Source organism: Podarcis tiliguerta, assembly GCF_965153285.1.
Source record: "Podarcis tiliguerta genome assembly, chromosome: 3".
NCBI classification, from domain to species: domain Eukaryota; kingdom Metazoa; phylum Chordata; class Lepidosauria; order Squamata; family Lacertidae; genus Podarcis; species Podarcis tiliguerta.
This window is the reverse complement of record NC_139536.1, coordinates 39,236,304-39,256,350: the sequence shown is the minus strand read 5'-3', so window position 1 is coordinate 39,256,350 and position 20,047 is coordinate 39,236,304. Positions and strand designations below refer to the sequence as shown.

At 38.7% G+C, this 20,047-nt stretch overlaps 1 protein-coding gene across 17 annotated transcripts in view; it reads left to right on the top strand.

The window, feature by feature from the left end:
- The window catches only part of BIRC6 (baculoviral IAP repeat containing 6), a 138,645-nt gene that overhangs the window by 25,004 nt on the left and 93,594 nt on the right, over window positions 1–20,047 (top strand). For 6 of the 17 annotated variants that reach the window (XM_083432054.1, XM_083432060.1, XM_083432053.1 and 3 more), the window contains exons 11-29: window positions 3,288–3,437; window positions 4,113–4,338; window positions 4,754–4,914; window positions 6,319–6,450; window positions 7,988–8,119; window positions 8,346–8,524; window positions 10,469–10,599; window positions 11,223–11,384; window positions 11,473–11,604; window positions 11,824–11,921; window positions 12,385–12,532; window positions 13,835–13,968; window positions 15,224–15,370; window positions 15,759–15,946; window positions 17,210–17,524; window positions 17,909–18,008; window positions 18,424–18,638; window positions 18,777–18,985; window positions 19,258–19,604. In XM_083432054.1, the coding sequence (XP_083288180.1) occupies window positions 3,288–3,437; window positions 4,113–4,338; window positions 4,754–4,914; window positions 6,319–6,450; window positions 7,988–8,119; window positions 8,346–8,524; window positions 10,469–10,599; window positions 11,223–11,384; window positions 11,473–11,604; window positions 11,824–11,921; window positions 12,385–12,532; window positions 13,835–13,968; window positions 15,224–15,370; window positions 15,759–15,946; window positions 17,210–17,524; window positions 17,909–18,008; window positions 18,424–18,638; window positions 18,777–18,985; window positions 19,258–19,604 (3,306 nt within the window). The remainder of the gene's footprint in view (window positions 1–3,287; window positions 3,438–4,112; window positions 4,339–4,753; window positions 4,915–6,318; window positions 6,451–7,987; window positions 8,120–8,345; window positions 8,525–10,468; window positions 10,600–11,222; window positions 11,385–11,472; window positions 11,605–11,823; window positions 11,922–12,384; window positions 12,533–13,834; window positions 13,969–15,223; window positions 15,371–15,758; window positions 15,947–17,209; window positions 17,525–17,908; window positions 18,009–18,423; window positions 18,639–18,776; window positions 18,986–19,257; window positions 19,605–20,047) is intronic. The other 11 variants (XM_083432057.1, XM_083432056.1, XM_083432067.1 and 8 more) reach the window with 4 other exon arrangements.

The following is a 20,047-nucleotide window of genomic DNA, read 5'->3' as shown; positions in this document are numbered from 1 at the left end:
ATCCAATCCATAAAAATTTTAATGGGGTTTTCCTGACATGTACCACGAAAATGGATACACAAGTATCTGGCATACTGTGCAATATTAGTTTCCATATGTACTAGAAGGAAAATCTGGTATTCTCCCTGTAGTGAGCATGTCTTAAGCTGAGATATGAACAAGACCTCACGGTTTGCCGCTCCTTTCATGCAAGCAGGGAAACATACTGGGAAGTCTTCAGTTAACAAGAAATTCCCATTTTGATTTGATACCATAGATTCATATCCTAGCTTGTTCTGAAGTCATTAACTATGGTTTCCTGATTTGGACGTAATGATAGACTATAATTACGTGAAGACTTGTAAGCTTCTCTCCCCGTTTGTGCAAAGGGAGAAGTGGCTGCATGCAAGTATACAAGGCTCAATTATATCTTAGCTTCTTAAGATGAGATATGGTTGTCCAAACATGATCTTTTTATCAAGCAAATCTTAGCTTCAAACAAAGTGAGTTAGTAGGACATAAGAGGAAATAATTTGCAAAATGAAATGGGAAAACCCTGACAAGAACCCACTAACGATTTCTTCTTAGTGTTTGCAAATAAAATGTTGAAAGTACAACAGAGATAAGATGGCATTGCATGGTCCTTTGAATTTGTAGGGTGTTTTTTTTTAATAAGCAGAATACTGTCAGTCTATAAAACTACATTTCTGCCAGTTGTATTATGTGTGCAACCCTAAGCTTAATCTAAGAGGCTCTTGCCCCTTTATAGTATTTCAAAGCTTATGTATATTTGCTAACCTGATTTTTCTGGTAAGCTGCAGAGCTGTGAAGCAGGAAATAGATGCTTGGTGATGTGTTCTTCATTTTTGGCTGAAATTCTGACTTGTAATAGAGACTTCGCAATTCCCTGCCCCTCCCCAAAGTTCTTAAATTTCCACCCAATTGATTAATTGCTTTATTGTTTATTTTATAGTAACATTTTGAATGTATACAGAGATTGCTAATGCTTTTCTAATGTGCTTGCTTTTGGCAAATCAATCCCACTTGAAATATACCTTTCTTAATGGGGTGTGTGTGTGTTTGTGTTTGTGTGTGTAAATGCTGCAGAACAGAATTTCTTTTAACTGATACCAGTTGCTTCCAGTTTCATAATCAGAATACTTGATTATGCCAGACTTTAGAGTCAAAGCAACTGTTGTGAGGTTGACAGTTTAGGGAGTTGGTACATCACCAGCTTTGAAAGGATCCTGAGCAAGGGAAATAGTAAAATCCCTAGCGTTAGCCTTTAAAAAGGAAGAGTATTGTGTTCTAATGTGTTGTTCCCATTCCCCCTGCCTCACTGAGGACATCTGCCAAGGGTATTATAAGAGCAAAAATAGGAACTTCTTCATTAAAAATCATATGGGAAGGAACTGAATAGAAGTATTGATGCCACTTCATTACACATTATAGCTTTATGTACTATGCCATTCTAGTAACTTCATCTCAAGGAGGATACCACAGAGCAGAGAGAAGTAAACAAGTGAATGAAGTTTCAATCCCTTTATTATGGGGAATGGCTTATCACCATAAACAAAACTTTAACTGAGTTGTTCTGTCTAGCTGTGAAGGTTATTCTGATAAGTAGTTCATAATAGCACGAGTGAGGTAGGTGTTCAGTATGACAAAAGTTTCATTTTCATTTTTTCATCACCAGTATTTTAAGAACCCTGGTGTTTGTGTTCCCTTTATTGTGCAACAGCTGCTAGAAATACCTTGCTTGCTGTATTTTACCACAGATCTATTTAGTTAAGAGCTCTGTGGCCAACCAGATGACTTGGGGCCAAGGTGGAGAACCAGGTATGCAACAAAGGAAGTATCTTTGCAGCTGTGACTTGAAGTTAAGCCACAGCTGAAAAGATCCATGCTGAAAGCAGGGCTTGCAGTGGGTACTAAATTTACATTCAGCACAGCTGCAAACCCTGGAAACTTCTTAGTGGGGCTGATGATCTCAGTGGGGCTTGCACTTGGCACTGAATTTACATTTAGTCAGTGTTTGAAACTCCCATTGTTCTAGGTGCATTTTGTGACAGGGAATTTCATTAGTGCGAACAGTTTCTGAGCTCTGGGCGCAGTATTGCGCCTAAGATTTCAGATTAAAACTGCAGAGTGGAAGGAAAGGAGGACCTTTTTCTGCCTCCCCACTTCCAGCTACTCTCTGAAGACTGGAGATGAGCCCCTCTTAAGAATATCAGGGGGTGGGCAGGGGAACGACTGGACCATGTGAAAAATGAACATAATATTTTAGCTGCAGTTCATTCATTTTCAGCTTTGTATTCTTGTTATAAAAAAGTGCCTAGACATTCCGTTGTTGTGCCCATAACCTAGGTTTAAGGTGCCATTTAGCTCCTAGCTTTCATATCTCAGTTTCTAATACTAAATTTAGTGCTGACGGCCACCTTGCTTTATGACAGAGGAACAGTCAAGGATCCATTCAAAGCAACTTGACCTGCTTCACACTTGAAGTCATATAATGTCAGGTGTGGGGTAGGTGAGCATGACTGTGGTGAAGCAGCCTTGCAGGCCAAATTAAGATACCTAATGGGCTAAATTAGACCTGTGGGTCATACATTCCTGATCTCTGTCTTATGGAAGTGTAGCAAGCAGGGCAAGTAATGGTATCTTTTCCCTGTTTGACTGCAGCTTCTGGTAAGTGGAAGTATATCTTCTCTGAACTCAGAGGCTCTATGCTTGAGAAACTTGTTTTTTCCTTTTTGTATTTGTCAATACTTGGAAATTCAGTCAAAGCAATTTGAAAAACCAGCAACTCAGAGATTCTGTTTAGCTACCGTGGTTGAAAACTCCACCATCCATGAATTTACCTAATTCTTAAAAAGTCACTGAAGCTAATGGCTACCAGTACTTTTTTCATAACAGAGCGACTGGATCACTGTGTTGTTCTAGGTGACTGCTAAAAACTAGTCTGTTTCAAAAAGCATTTTGTTCTCTCTTTGCTGGTTTATCTTTGGTGTCTTCCTTTCAATGCTATTTTGGTTTTGCTTTGGAAGCTGGACTTTCGTGTTAACATTTGTGATTTGTCAGTATTGGTGATTTTAATGGGAATTTGATTTTGTTTGTGTTGTGAATTTTAAGCTGCCTTGTATGTCTTCTAAAATTAGGCTAGGGGTGTCTAAAAATAAAATGTTAAGTGCAATATGCAGATACATTTAGAAAAGAATTTTAATGTTATTAGTGAGTTTGCGGTTGAGAACAGTGTTATGCTAAATAAATGTATCTTAACTTGTGTTTTAATTGACAACTGTTCTCAGGTGGAGAACTTCATTTCCTCCAGATTGGAGGGACGTGTGATGATGTTGATGAAGCTGATATACTTGTGGATGCATCTCTCTCTAAAGTGGCAGAGCAGTTAACAGAAGGCACAAAACCTTTATCTAATCCTTCCAGTCCAGGCATTACAGGTAAGCCATTTTGAGACATTGTTGTTGTTGTTTACCAACAAGCAGTATATACATTTTATGAAATAAGTATTTAGTAAGGGGTTTTATTTGAAGCATGCTTTAACGGTGCATTTTGCAAATGTTAACCATCAAACTAAATTCACTTCTGCATTGTGTACACAAACACATTCTTGAAGTCTGTCTAAATTAAGCTATATTGTGTGATTATTTTGTAGAACTGTGCTATCAAGTCAGATTTTTTTTTAACAAGGGTGGTAGCCATTGGTGATTCCATCAGTGGAATGAGGAGGGAGCCAATTTTTTGCATCTGCCTCTCCCTGAATAGCCCAAATCTGCTCTGGGGCATCCTCCAGTCTTCTGATACAGATTTTGGAGCGCACAGGGCACTGAAGGGTTGAAAATTAACAACCTGAAAAAACATTCTGGGTGGTATCTAATGATGACTCTCCTCTGATAAAAGAGAGGGAGGATAAAAGATAATCCTAAATGCAAAGGTATCAGTATTCTTAAAAGCCATTAACAACATCCTATGATTTGATGAAGTTGTTATCTTTCTGGTTTTATAGCTGTTCTAAAGAGTTAAATTAAAATGCTGTATTTCTGATCCTTGTGTTAACTATTAACTGAATAGTCATTTCGTATTTTGAGTCTCCTGTACCTTTCTCATATAAACAGGAGTTGATCTTCTGGTGGACCAGCCATTTTCCCTTGAAACATTAACATCTTTAGTAGAGCTGACCCGCTTTGAGACTTTGACACCCCGATTTTCTGCCACTGTTCCTCCATGTTGGGTAGAGGTTCAGCAGGAACAGCAGCAAAGGCGGCACCCGCAACACTTGCACCAGCAGCATCATGGAGATGCAGCTCAGCATACTCGGACTTGGAAATTACAAACAGATAGGTAAAATAAGTGATGGTATAAACCATGCCTGTACCAAAGGATTTTCTCATTGAACATTGGATCTCCCTGATGCAGAGGCCATATGTGATGAGGAAAGGATCCTAAGCATGAGGCAGGCTTCCAGTTAAATCACTCGGGAAACCCTTCATTTCAGATGTGGAATGTACCTTTAATTGTTGCTTTAGCTAGTCTCTTCAAATATGGTTCATATTGTAAATGTCAGTTATAAGTTGTAAGCTGCTTTGGGCACAATATTGTGGAAAAGCAGCATGCAGTTAAGCAGATGCTCTTATAAGCCCAAACATTCATTGCTTCTGTAGAGCAGTAATATGTACAAAAGCAAAATAGAGCTGTTTATTTTTCTCTTATTATGTGCACATTTAATTCCTGATTTTCCTCCCTTCTCTCTTTGTAGCAACAGCTGGGATGAACATGTTTTTGAATTGGTCTTGCCAAAAGCCTGTATGGTTGGACATGTGAACTTCAAATTTGTTTTGAATTCAAACATCACAAACATTCCACAGATTCAAGTGACTTTATTGAAAAACAAAGCTCCAGGCTTGGGGAAAGTCAGTGGTAAGCCAAGAGTGGATTAATTTATTAATACTTAGGGATTTAAAGGTAGCACTGCTAAACGATGAATCAACTGCCAAAGCACTTTTGAGTGGTATCCAATGAAGCAGTTTTGTTAATTCAAGGACTCTGGCTGTTCAGTGAAACATCCCCCCCTCCTCTGTTTGTGCACTCAATTCACCCTCCCCAGATATTCTATGGCGGGTTGGGGAAGCCCCCCAATAACAAATTTAGGGGGCCCACAGAGAAAGGAGTGGGAGGGAATTTTATATTTCACAGCCAGAAGTCCTTATGATAACAGAAGTACCCTTTGTTCCTCCTGTGCACATAAGATGGTCTCGGGTGGTTTTAAGTTCCTGCTTGACTCAAGCTGTTGCTGAAGCCAGTTCTTGTTACCGTTGCTGATTTATCAACTGCTTGAGTCAGGCATAAACTTAAAATGACCTATGGCCACCTTTACATGCAAGAGAAATTCCTTTCAGGTAGGACGACGGTCCCTTCTCCTGTTAAAATCAGTCATTATGTTTAAAGAAAGGTTTGGTTGCTGATCGTCATACATTGATTCCATTGATGGAACAAAACTTAATGGTAAGCAACCTTAGTGGGCAGCAGTGTCCACCACACTGGCAATAGAGTATACATCTCTTTTGCCCTGTCAGGGGAGTGGGGAAAATGATGATACAGTAAGTATTGTGTGCTGCTCTGAATATATTTCTCTTATTTGACATAAGTTGGGTTGTTTTTTTTTTAAAAAAAGCTTCTGGCTTTTTACCTTAATGCCATGATGCAAAAGGTTACAGTGTGGTTATTTATCTCTTGTCAGGTTAAGCCTTCAAAATAATTCCTCCCTGCAAGCCTGACATCCCTTATATTACCGTAAAGGCAACAGAGATAAATTTGTTAGTACCATTTTCTTACTGCTGGAAGTCATTTGCACACTTATGTATCTCCTGGATAACCTCTGAAGAATTCTAAAGAGAGAAATAGCTACACATACGTTCATTGTTAAGAGTCTAAGTCGGTATAGTCTCATTTAGAAGTATCTGCGAGTGAATGGACAATAACTGAAGGCAGCAGTAGTGGGGAACGTTGCCTGAGTATATATTAGAACCTAAATTTTAGTGGTAGTGCTGAAAGGATTTAACACTTTTTCTCCATCAGTGCAGAGAGCAGCTATCTAAAGGTTTAATATTGATTATGAAGCAGTTGATTCTGCCTAGGAATTAGAAGGCCTCTAACAATGAATATATTTCAAAATACAGTTGCCTCTTGGTATAGTTGTTATGAAGTTGGTGTTAAATTGTATTCCAAAAGAAATTCCAAGTAGAATCAATAAACAGGAATGTTAAGGCTTTAAGCAAAACTATAGTTGTGAGTCCTGTTTTTAAAATGTCTTTGATTCTTCAGAAGCAGCTGTAGATAGACAGATAGCTTTCCCTCTGTCACCAGCTCATAATATTGAAATTGAAAGGAATGGAAAACAAGGACTGGATGATTTGAATGAAGAAATGCAGAATATGGATGTGGAGGAGACACAATGTAAGTTACATACAGTGCCCATTTTAAATGTATTTGCCATGTACAGGTTGGGTGAATGTATTCTGTAAGTTTTAGAGTCAATTCTCATGAATTGGAACTTGTAAAATGCTGACACTACTCTCTTTACATTTGTTGGCTTTTTGTCTCCCTTTGTTGATGTATCAGAGTAACCCATTTGTTAGACAAATACTATTAATAACCAGAAGGAACAGCACAGGAAAAGAGCAGAAAACATCATAATCCTTACAGATAATCAAAAGTATCCCTAAAAAGAAACATAATATCTAAAACACAACACATCTAAAAATAATGACAGCATTAAGGAAAAACAATGTCGAGAGACTAAAGTAATACAAATGTAAAAGCAGATAGCAAAAATAGTGCATTAAAAGACCAACAGTAGAAAAGTAGTAACATAATAAATAAATAAATAAATCTCCAAGGCCTGTTACAGTTCCTGTGAAAAGCTTTGGATGTATAATTACATCCTTCCCTACAGACCCTAGAGACAAGGCCCCTTCCCTGTGGAGAGTTGACCTATACACATGGATATCTGGGCAAGGACTACATGAAGCAAGTCAACATAAGGGGAATAGTGCTGATAGATGTGGCTCAACTCATTGTTCTTGTGTTGATGTACATGGGAACCAAAAACACCTGTATAAGTGTGTTGAAAGCAAGTAGATGGGGGAGGTTTCTAAAATATCTCAGGTTTCAAAGTCCAGGGTAAAGAGAAATATATAAGAAAATATAAAGAATTTTAGTTTTCAATTGTCGATCAGATGTTCTGAAATTCAGCTGAAGTCAGTCCCTTCCTCATTTCAACTTCCTATTTTGTACACTTTTCATTCTATTGAATATAACCTGTTTTTAACTGATTTTAATATTGTATTTTAACTTGTTGTAACCCATGCTTAGGAACTCATGGTGAAGGATAGATAAGAAATATGATGATGACGATGATGACAATATTAATAATTGATATATATCTGGGATTTTGAGACCGTAATACACTACAGGAAAACACAGTGGCCTGGTTCAGTGGCCGTGGTTTTCTATTATGAGAGCATCCTGCAGCAAAGCTTAGGCTTATGCATTTCACCACCCTCTCTCTTCCATGCCCAAGGGGAGGAGATTGAAAGCTGAATAGATAATCTATACTCCCAGCCCCCATTGTATCTGAATCAAAAACTATAGTTTATTGTAAACTGTGGTTTGTTAATAAATCAGAATATCGAACCCGGATTTTATTCTTATTTGTTTTAATTAACTACAGGTAGAATGCATAACAGTACCATGAGTTCTGATGTAATGGGAAGCTATTGCTACTACAAACAGTTTAAAGTTCTATGTTTCTTCTTGTGCATGAGTCCAAGGCTTACACCAGTGCATTCTGTAATTGGAAATCATAGTTCCTCATTATGTCTGAACCAGGTTATTATTTAGCTAATAATTAAGTGTCGTTAACTTTTTTGAACAAGTTTTGTATTCTTTTGAACAGACTGCTTATTTTTGAACTTTTTTTCCCCCAAAAAAGGCCCCCGACTATGTCCCTTTTTAGAGGATCATAAAGAAGATATTTTGTGTGGTCCTGTATGGTTGGCTACTGGTCTTGATCTATCAGGGCATGCTGGAATGTTGACACTAACAAGTCCAAAGCTTGTTAAAGGTAATTTTTTTGCTGGAATATTTTGGAATGAAACTGAAAAATGTGAGTTTTCTGAAAATTAACAGATAATCCCCAGTAACCCTTAGAATCGAAGACTAATTGTCTCTTCATTTCTGGGGAAAACCTTTAACAAAGTGTTAATTGGTACCTGCTAGGAAAATATACGTGTAAAATAAGTCTTAAAGAGATTGTTGATTATGCTTATAGTCTATTTGTCTTATTCTAGGTATGGCAGGTGGAAAATACCGTTCTTTTTTAATTCATGTGAAAGCAGTGAATGACAGAGGAACAGAAGAGATCTGCAATGGTGGAATCTGGCCTGTTGTAAGGATACCATCTCTAAAACCTCAGAATAGCAAGGGTCATTCACTTGCCTCACTTCTGGCAAAAGTTGCAGCAGGCAAGGTATTTAAATAACATATAGAGAAAGCATGGTCAAAAAACTGCTGCTGCTGCTGCTCAACCAGCCAGTTGCTGAAAGCCCATCTGTTAGAACTGAAGCATCAACTGTGTAATTTATATTTAAGCTAACATAGAGGTGGTAAGAGTAAAATGTGGAACCTTCAGAATTCTGTAGGTGGGTAGAATCCACATATGGAATTCAGAAAATGTGTGTTGTTTTGTTCTATATTCCCCTGGATGGGGGAGTTAGGTGCCGTTGTGGTCTAAACTACTGAGCCTCTTGAGCTTGCTGATCGGAAGGTCAGCTGTTCAAATCTGCCCAATGGAGTGAGCTCCCGTTGTTCTGTCCCAACTTCTGCCAGCCTAGCAGTTTGAAAGAACGCCAGTGCAAGTAGATAAATGGGTACCGCTGCAGCGGTAAGGTAAACTGCATTTCCATGCGCTCTGGTTTCCCTCACGGTGTTCCGTTGCGCCAGAAGTGGTTTATTCATGCTGGCCACATGACCTGGAAAGCTGTCTGTGGACAAACACTGGTTCCCTTGGCCTGAAGCGAGATGAGCGCCACACCCCATAGTCACCTTTGACTGGACTTAACCATCGAGGGATCCTTTACCTTACCACCCACCCACCACCCACTTCACATACTGTTATTTATCTGCAAACAAAAAAGAATCAACAGTATTTGCAGATTTGATACTATTGGCTATGATTGTAGTTGATGTAGCCAAACTTAACAATTCATGGAATAATAATAATATAATTATAATTTATTTTTACCCCGCCCATCTGGCTGGATCTCCCCATGTGCTTGGAGAGAAACGTGGGTTGTTTTGAAGGAAGTTTATGGAAGCCTCACGCTGACCCACCAATTAATTCCTGCCTTCGCTTGAATCAGACATTAGAGAGTGCCTAATTCCTTTGCAGGCAAGGTTCAAGAGGAGAGATGCTAGTGGTAGGAGGGATGTGACAGCTACCTCTGCACAGTAGGCTCCATTCTAACCAGAGATTTTTATATATAGGTCTCCCCCCATTTATGCAGGGATTACAGTCTGGGCCCCTGTGCACATCAGTGAAATCATTTAAAGTAGAAATCTGCCGTGCTCTCTTCAATCCATACTAAAAATATTGTATCCCAAAATATCCACAACGAGAATTAATGTTCTGGGGCAGGCAGGAGGGAACATGTGGGAAAGCGGCTGCACATCAGCTGTTAGGTGGGGAGGCTGAGCAATGTAAATAAAGCCCTGCTGCACCTCCCGTCTCTTCGGGCTTCCTCTGATGTCACTGACATCTTTTTTGGGTTCCTGGGAGGGTCTCCTCGCAAGCTACAAGGACTTTGCAACTCTCCCCCGTCATTTCTGGGTTTGAATTTCCTGGTGCTACACATATACACGGTTGCACGAGAGTCAGTCACGCATATGTGGGAGCGCACCCGTACACACAAACGCCTTTCTATCTTTCATCCATGCAAGAGGCATTATCACAATTGAAGCAGAAGTTCTAGCCAGACAAATGCATTCAAGTAGGGCCATTGAGGAATGTGGTGATGGTGGGGGCCTGGGTGGTAAGAATCCCAAGGACCCCAAACCTGAGGTTCCTTATCTGTGGTGTATGATGACTTCAGTAAATATTATTTTATATTTTTTAAAACCTCTCCCTCGGTATAGCTGTTAAAAGGAAGCTGCAAACTAAATAAATAGACACAGATCTGAACTTACTTGATTTCTGGCATTAGAACTTTATGCTTCCATTCTGTCAAGAAAATAATTGCATTGTTTTAAAAAATGGCCATTTTAATGTTTGTAAAGCATGTGATTTTGGTTTTAATAACTGCCATTGTTTTTATATGAACTTCCCAATTGGGAGTAGGGGAAAAATGATTGTGAGCATGTGGAATATTACTTTTGAAATGTCTGTGGTTCTTTTATATATTTTTAAAAATTATAGGACAAGTCCTCTAATAAAACAGAAGTCAGCAATTCATCACGGAAATCTGACAACCTCCGTGGGTGCGACTTGCTTCAAGAAGTTTCTGTAACAATTAGAAGATTTAAAAAAACATCTGTTTCAAAGGAAAGGTGAGTTTGATATTTAGGGATTCAACCTTTTTATACAGTGATATGTGTTAAAAATTCCTTTCAATAGAATTCTGTTAATTTTTCTCATTTTTATGCTGATTCAAATAAGAATTCACAAAACTGTAAGTCCAAACTCCGTTCTGTAAAAGCAGAGAAGCTTTTCAGTCATATGTTGTATGGTTTCAGTGCAAGTGTGCATTGGAATGGCATGTTAGAAAAATAAAATGTTTCAGAAAATGGGCCTTTGCCACTTCTGTCACTGTTAGTGCACAGACCAGGGTTCTTGCTCCTCTCCCTGCCATATGGACTATACATAGCCACCAGGACATCTGGCCATAGCTGCCTTATGCTTATGTAGTCAGGGCAACTCTACAGTAGCTCTTAGAGTAACTTTTTTTTTTTTTGCCTAAAGCAGTTGTGCTTTGTAAATTCAAGAGGTAAACTTCTAGGCTTCTGTAAGGGGAGCTAAAGAGAAGGAAGCGAAAACAAAATAAAACCCTGTTTGTGTTTGTTTCCTTAGGCTTAGGGAATGAGCATTGTAATGTTAAAATAATGACGTTTAATGCCAGCAACTTTCACTTCAGTGGTTTACATCTGTGGCTTGTCTTTCTCTCCCTCCACAGAGTTCAGCGGTGTGCTATGTTGCAGTTTTCAGAATTCCATGAAAGGCTTCTGAACACCCTCTGTAAAAAGGCGGAAGATGGAGTTGTGACGGAGCATGCTCAAAGTCTTGTGTTAGATATCTTATGTTGGCTGGCAGGAGTTCAGTCTAATGGACCGGGCAGGTAGAAGAATTTCACTTTTGTCTTAGGAAACATTTTAAATTGTAAGTGTTTTGGCTTAAAGTTTGTTTTGCTTTGTTGTTTTTTTCAGTTCAAAAGAAGCAAATGAGAGCTTACTGTCTAAAGCAAGGATGTGTCTCTTTGATATAGTGCGTGTGTGCTTCTTTGAAGCAGGTCGAAGCATAGCACACAAATGTGCACGTTTTCTAGCTCTTTGCATAAGGTTGGTAATATGACTTTTGTTTGCATACTTTCTCTATATTAATGATTCTAATTATGCCCCTTAATAGAACTGGAAAGTAGAATTTTCTTTGGTTCTCTACAGAGCCTCTCCTCCCCTGAGAAACACATTTATGCAATAACATCCATAGAATATTTGCCAGCAAGCAGTATGTGCTCTGTATTAAAGCAAAATAATAAAATGAAATTTATATTTTTGTAGCAATGGGAAATTTGAGCCAAGTCAACAAGGATTTGGCTCGATCCTTCTGAAGGCTTTGCTTGGCAATATATCTTATTTACCTGCAGCTGCAACTGGAGGTGAGCTTCATTTATTATTTTTGTGCATGCATACTTTGTCATTTTTTTTGGATTAAGTTTTTGCCTGGTGGGCTTAGTTTCTGGATCTAATTCCATGTTTTATTCCCCCTCTTTAATAAGCTGCCAGTTCATGTAGGCAATAACATCAACTTTAGCACTGTGTTCCAGGCTTCTTGTCCGTATGCAGCATCTGTATTCTAATTTAGGCTCCAATTATTAAGTAGTTTAAACCTAACTATACACTCGTGATTTGTTATGACCTCATGGAATGCTCTCTGAAGACAAACATCAAATATTTGCAAGCTAAAGAAAACCTTATATAACAGAGAATATTTTATTTGCTAACCTAATCATTGGTCATTTCCCCATAAACATATGTTTAAACGCAGTTTTGCTTGTGAAGATGGAGATGATGATGATGATTAGTTACTAAACTTGATTGTTGGTGGGTTTCTCCCTCTAGGATCTGTATATTGGTATTTTGTATTGTTGAACTATGTAAAGGATGAAGATTTAGCTGGCTGCAGTACAGCTTGTGCATCCCTGCTAACTGCAGTGTCCAGACAGTTACAGGACCGGTTAACACCCATGGAAGCATTACTGCAGACAAGGTAGCTGAAAGTATCTGTATACCAAGCATGTTTTGAAAAAATGAACATGTTAATAGCTCTTGTTTTATTTTTCATTGCTCTATTTTCAGTGTGTGTGTAAATGTGTTTGTCCTTGCGCTATTTTTGTTCTTCCTACTTCAGTAACAGGAGTGTGGATTTTCCCTTTGTCAGGATCAGGGCTATATTCTACAATTCTGTGATTCTATGAACAAGCCTTTTCACTAATCCATAGCACAAAAATATCAACAAAAGGCATTAGTATATATGTTAAATTGATCACAGTAGCAGCTTTTAAAGTAAGGGTGACATCTTAGCATTGTATCAGCCCTCCTGCCACATCCCTCCCAATCTTCTGAGAGCCAGTGTGGTGTAGTGGTTAAGAGCAGTAGACTTGTAATCTGGGGAACCGGGTTCGCGTCTCCACTCCTCCACATGCAGCTGCTGAGTGACCTTGGGCTCGTCACATTTCTTTGAAGTCTCCCAGCCCCACTCACCTCACAGAGTGTTTGTTGTGGGGGAGGAAGGGAAAGCAGAATGTTAGCCGCTTTGAGACTCCTTCGGGTAGTGATAAAGTGGGAAATCAAATCCAAACTCTTCTTTTTCTTTGGAGATTTTGGGTGGTATGTAGGAAACAACAGAGCGAGGAGAGGAAGGCAATTAATAGCATACATTCTTCTGCTAACTTGCCTTAAGTTGTGTTTTCTAGGCATCTTCATCAGTAGCGTTTGCAGTTTGGTTCACAGAGTAGGTGGAATGAGGCAGAGAGAGCAATGGAACCAGGAAACAGAATCAGATATTCTCTAAACTTATCAGCACATGGTTTCAGTTGGGAACGAGTCTAAGGGGTTAATACAGTAGGTGCTAATATGTAATAATCTCTTTGGGGTGTTTCATGAGAAGCAATTCAGAAATGAAATAAAAAAATATTAATAACAGCAGCAACATCATCAAGAGAGGTGTTGCCTCCTCTTGGGCAAAATTAACAAGAATCTGCTGACAGATTGAAGGAGCAGCGGCATTGTATTATGGAAGCTCTGCTCCCTTATATTTCAAAGCAATAAACATGCCTCATAATTTTTGTTTGCACCACTATGGTTCTGTGAAACATTTTAACTGATGCAGTGAACCAATTAGTCCCTTATTTCCTGAAACAACAATCTGGAAGATGTGGAAGAAATCCAGTACTCAACTGTGATCCAGTTTGGAAGTCCTATGAACTTTAAGTTTGTCAGTTATATCCCATAAATCAAATATGCACTTTTTCACATCAGTTAAGAGGCCGAATTGTCTTTCTCTTTCCAGATATGGATTGTATAGTTCGCCTTTTGATCCGGTGCTCTTCGATTTGGAAATGAGTGGCTCTTCTTGTAAGAATATCTATAACAGCAGCATTGGTGTACAGTCAGATGAGATTGACTTATCTGATGTTCTCTCAGGTACGCACATAGATCAGATGGTACTATCTGCTTCTAATATAGCTGGGAGATCTTCAAAATCAATGTTGTACTCTTTTGCAATAACTTCTTTACATTTACATAACCTTCCTTGTGCAGTGTTGTAACTGAACAGAAGGAGGGGAAGGCATGGGCATGAAAATAAAAATGAGTGCAAAGTGGGGCTGCAAAAGTTGCGAAGCCGAAAATAGTTTAGTAGTTGAATGGAGTTAATATGGGGGAAATGGCAGTGGGTTAGCAAGTGCAGCCCCTAGTGTTCTCATATTTGTGCCAAATGGCCAGTTTTACATAATAATTCAAATGTATAACCTCTGGTAGTTGACTATTTTTCAAAGAATGTTCCTTCAAGATATCTAAATAGGTAGATCAAATTCTTGCTTTTATCACGTTGGTTGTTGTTTTTTAAATAATATTTTATTAAGATTTTCCATAACATCACAAAAAGAAAAAAGAAAAATACAAAAATAATAAAGAAAAACAATTAAAAACAATTCAATTTTTCATAACATATCTTGCATTTGCTTGTTTCCCGGACCTCCCCACACCTCCCCTCTTTGTATTCCAATTCAATTTGTTTATTCAGCAAATCCTTTCCCTCTTTACTTTATCCTTATCTTGATCTTAATATATTATACCTTTGAATTTTCACCTATTAACATTCCGTTTTTACATATTCCTTCATACCGTTGTTACTAAAACCCCCTTAACCTCAATCCAAAATCATTCTAACATCCATTTATCACGTTGGTTTTTAATGGCTTGGATACAAAGATGGCCTTGCATGAGCAGAAGGTACTCCAGCTCATATAAGGATGTTTTTTGTTGGTTGCCGATTTTCATTCAATTTCTCCCTTCCTGCTTGGGACTTCTGTGCCATGTCCTGCAGCATTCTGAAGGGCCCCTCTCCTCTCAGGAGCAATTTTGCACAAGGAAAGGAAGTCCAGAAGAGCCTGATTTTTTGAGTGCAAGTCCACACATGGTCGTTAGGGTCCTATCCAAGTTTGTAGAATTTTACTTTGCATGCTTGAAGGGGGAAACATCTGGAATCTCGTTAACTTGAGCCTAGTATACTGGATGTCAGCATCAGACAGGATATGGGGCAACACATTGAATGCTACAACACTGAATAACTTTCCATGTGCATTTGTTGGGGTGCCCATAGCCCATATTGATTACTACGGTCTTATTTCTAGTAATTTCGAAAGTAAATTAAACAATAATTGCTTTTTTAATTCAGGAAACGGAAAGATCAGTAGCTGTGCAGCAGCTGAAGGTAGTTTTACTTCCCTCACTGGTCTCCTGGAAGTTGAACCTCTGCACTTTACTTGCGTCTCGACTAGTGATGGAACAAGAATAGAAAGGGACGATGCAAGTACGTTTACTGGTATATACATTTTATTACTACTTTCTTAACCAGCCACACTAGACCGATAAAAAGATCCCTAGAATGCAATGGTTAACTTGAGCCCTCACTTCAGTTTTTAAAACCAGACCAAAGTGTACGTGATGAGAAAAATGTGTGTATTTGGGTATATCAGTATTTTAATTTCCCTGCTTGCTTTTGCAAACTTAATTTTGAAAAAAAGCTGCATAAAATGGTAAATCTTGTGATGAAAGGTAAATGTTCTCTGGCGACTGGCTTTTTTTCTTCTTCTTTCTTTCGAGCTTGCTTTCATTTTTAGTATTTATACTACTGGAATGCATATTTAGAAGAATGCTTGGTGTGCTGCTTTTCTACATACATGTTTTTTTGTTTCTTTGTTTCATGCCAGTGAGTACCTTCGGGGTTACCCCAGCAGTTGGTGGCCTCTCATCTGGGACAGTTGGGGAAGCCTCGACAGCACTGAGTTCAGCGGCCCAGGTAGCTTTGCAGTCTCTCTCTCATGCAATGGCCTCAGCCGAGCAACAGCTCCAAGTGCTTCAAGAGAAACAGCAGCAGCTTTTGAAGCTTCAGCAACAGGTTGGAGGCCATCTCTTTCATGATGTCTCTAAACTTCAAAAGCTGAGAGAGTAGTTACCATAGTTACAAAAAGTCTCTCTCTTAAAAAAAAAAAAATCAAAAATTTTCAGCAAGAGTACATCTCCAGAGGATAGCTTAGAAGCCACTTCAAATCAGTACAAAAATACAAAGTGCACATGAGTTGTTCTTGAATCCCTAAACAAAAAGGTATTCCACACGTATAGGAATTTTGCACCTTAACATTAATTTACACATAGGTCTTTCCAGATTTTTCTTTCTAATCTGAGATAAAGGTGGAAAATACAGTTGGATTTCTTTCAGTACGAAACACACAGGCCTCTGTTTAGTAAGAGCTATGCAACATGAATCTTACAGGATTAACAAAGAGGAAAGATGCAGAAAGATATACTGTTCCTACAAATGTCTGCTTTAGCTAAAATCCATTTGGGCTATATTACTTTGTACTGTTTAAGCCAGTAATCCTATTGATGGTCAAATTTTACAGTTTGAACTTCTTAGAGCTGTACACAGCCCAATTAAACAAAAGTATATTAAGACTGACCACCATTTTAAGTGCCTTTTTGTGATAAGTTTATTGATTTCAGTAGAATTTACCTGAGGCAGTGTACTCTTAAAATGTTTTCACACATGCATCTGTCTGAGAATCTCGTATATATGATTCAGGTGTGTGCCTCCTTCAAGGTTCTCTGATGTGTTACAGTCTAGCATATTAGTACATAGATATATGAATGTTAGGTTGTATGCACAATGGGGAAGTATCCACTTGGTGTCTCACAGTACATATTGGATTCCTTTATATATGAATGTATGAGCCACCTTGTAATCATTCTGACTCCATTTGGATTTAAGCCTTGAATCCTAAGCAAAATTCCAATTAATACATTTGGACTAAATGCATATCGCTGAATTGGGCCATCACTTCTGAAGTGGCCTGCTTCAGTTGATATGGTTGGTACATGAGTCTGTCTCTCTAACCCACACGCTGAATTGAATTTAGGTGAATTTTTAAATGTTAGTTCTTATAAATCCCGTTTTCCCCCCTTGCATTGTTTATCACCTTTTTGTGCTACTTTGCATCTTTTTTGGTAGTAACCTTTGGTATGAGTTTAAACAAAAGCTGAGGCTATTTGCTTTTTTGTTTGTTCTGTTCATGCTGCTTGTTGCTAATGCTTTTATTGCTAGTGCCTTCATAGAGGCAGCACTGGCCCTACTGTACATATGCTGCTTTTATTTTCCCTGCAGAAAGCAAAGCTGGAAGCAAAACTACATCAGACAACAGCAGCAGCTGCTGCAGCAGCATCAGCAGTTGGTCCTGTTCACAACTCTGTGCCTTCCAACTCAGTAGCAGCCCCAGGGTTCTTCATTCACCCGTCGGATGTCATCCCGCCCACTCCTAAAACAACCCCCCTGTTCATGACTCCGCCTCTAACACCACCTAATGAGGCAGTTTCTGCTGTTATCAATGCAGAGCTTGCACAGCTTTTTCCGGGCTCAGTCATTGATCCTCCACCAGTTAACCTTTCTGCACACAACAAAAATGCAAACAAGTCCAGAACGGTAACTAAACAGAAGAGCTTTCATGAAATTCCAGTCTAACTAATGTTAATGATAGGAACTACTTTGAGTGATTGCTAGTTTGCCTATTTTTCAAGGAGTAGTCAGTATGTTTTGAGAGCTAGTACTGTTAAAAGTCCTTTATATAATATCCCCACATCTATTAAGCTAAAATAATGAAGCTTCAGTGTAAATAGATAACTCGTTAATGCTTTGAATCTTTTCCATTGGTGTGCTAATAAACTAATCCATATGCAGTGTTAACTGTTGAGGTTTTCAAGTTTGAGTTTCCAAAAGCTTGCCTCCCTTTACTTTTGCATGAGCTTTAAGGTAATGACTAATAGAAAATGCAGTGATTGACATATTGGTTAATTTCCCCTTTTTCAGAATCCACTTGGGACTGGCCTTGCTCTTGCAATATCACATGCTTCACATTTTCTTCAGCCTCCACCTCATCAGTCCATCATTATAGAGCGAATGCATTCAGGTAAATGCTGTTATCTTCCTTTAATGCAAAAATATTCAAAGTTCATATTTTCTAGGCTATTGGAAATTAATAGCCCAGAGCTACCTTGGGCATAGCCATGGTTTAGAACTGCCTAATTTTTGAACTGTTTAAAAGCAGATTGCTTTGTCATATGAAATTAAGAGTGTTCAAGCCTGCAGCTTGTTCATAATTCACCTAACCGTAGTTTGAAGGATTGTCCAAATTATGCCAGTGATAGCTACTACAAAAGTAACTTCTTTAGTGAGATTAAAAATCTTTAGATAGCTTTAGAACTGCATTTTTGTTTATTATGTTCTTGGTTTGTATTTTGATTGCAACTACCCTTTTAGCATTGGCACTTTGAGCTCATTGTATCTATTAAGTGTTGACATCAAACCTAACTTTTTTTTTAAAGGTGCAAGGAGGTTTGTGACATTGGATTTTGGCAGACCCATTTTATTGACAGATGTATTGATTCCAACTTGTGGTGATCTTGCTTCCTTGTCAATTGATATCTGGACACTTGGTGAAGAAGTTGATGGAAGAAGGCTAGTGGTTGCTACAGATATTAGCACCCATTCTCTCATTCTGCATGATTTAATACCACCACCCGTTTGCAGGTTCATGAAGGTAAAAAATTTTAAATTAAAAATGCTGTCTCTTATCAGATGGATTTACATGTAGTTAATGCCCAGTTGTTGCATGTTTCCCATGTTTCAAAACTATGAACCTACACTGAAGGTCTCACTGTCTTTCATTTCATTTTAGATTACAGTCATTGGTCGTTATGGAAGTACAAATGCTAGAGCCAAAATTCCTTTAGGGTTTTACTATGGGCACACATATATTTTGCCATTGGAAAGTGAGCTGAAGATTATGCATGATCCTTTACGAGGAGAAGTTGAATCTGCAAACCAGCCAGAAATTGATCAACACTTAGCCATGATGGTTGCGTTGCAGGAAGACATACAGTGCAGGTAAGATGAGGTCTTGGAAATGTATTGTTCAGGGTTAATTTTAAAGTTGTAACAGCATGCGTATACACACGTATACACACGTATACACACACACACACACAGCAGATAGATACAGATATATCCTTCTGTTCATTGCTTTGTTTAAACTAAAGCATTGAGGCATGAGTGTGTGAAGTTAAAATATGTTGTTTCTTTTAGTTCTTAGATGGGGTGTGTTTCTTAATGAATTTTAATTTAAAGGTGTCTTTTGCCCCCTGTCCCCACTCTTACAGGTATAATTTAGCCTGCCATAGGCTTGAAACACTTCTGCAAAGCATTGATCTTCCTCCGTTGAACAGTGCTAACAATGCTCAGTATTTTCTACGAAAGCCAGATAAAGCAGTAGAGGAAGACAGTCGAGTATTTTCTGCTTATCAAGACTGCATTCAGCTACAGCTACAGCTAAATTTGGCTCATCACGCTGTGCAGAGGCTCAAAGTAGCTCTAGGTGCAAGCAGGAAGATTCTCAAGGAACAAAGTGATCCCAAAGAGCTGATTCAGATGTCCTCCACGGAGCAGTTGCGCACTATTATCCGATACCTGTTGGATACTTTACTTAGTTTGCTCCATTCTTCCAATGGTTCGTAGCTTAATTATATTTCTTGACAAGTATGGAATTCTAAGCTTGCTTGTTAATTCATTGTCAGTGCTGGGCATGTACACGTATGCTTCCTACAGTACTATTGGTGGGCTAGGGGCTATGTGGAACACTCTGGTATTTCTCACACACAGCAGATACACATTTCAAGTTAAATGAATGAGACAAAAGTGTAAAAGTACAGGCAAACTCCATGGGGGGGGGGTGCGTTCCTGGTTGTTATGTGCATCAGTGGAAAACCCATTAGTTTGCCCAACCCTCTTCCAGATCCGAAAACGACCTGCGTGTGCATGGTCGCATGTATATTGAATGTGTGCAAAATGAGGGTTGCTTGTGTCCCTAAAAAAGCTATTGCCACAATGATGGAGACAGCATTTGCCTGCCTCCGGTTCACAGGGACCTTGCCTGTTTAGAACCATCATGTT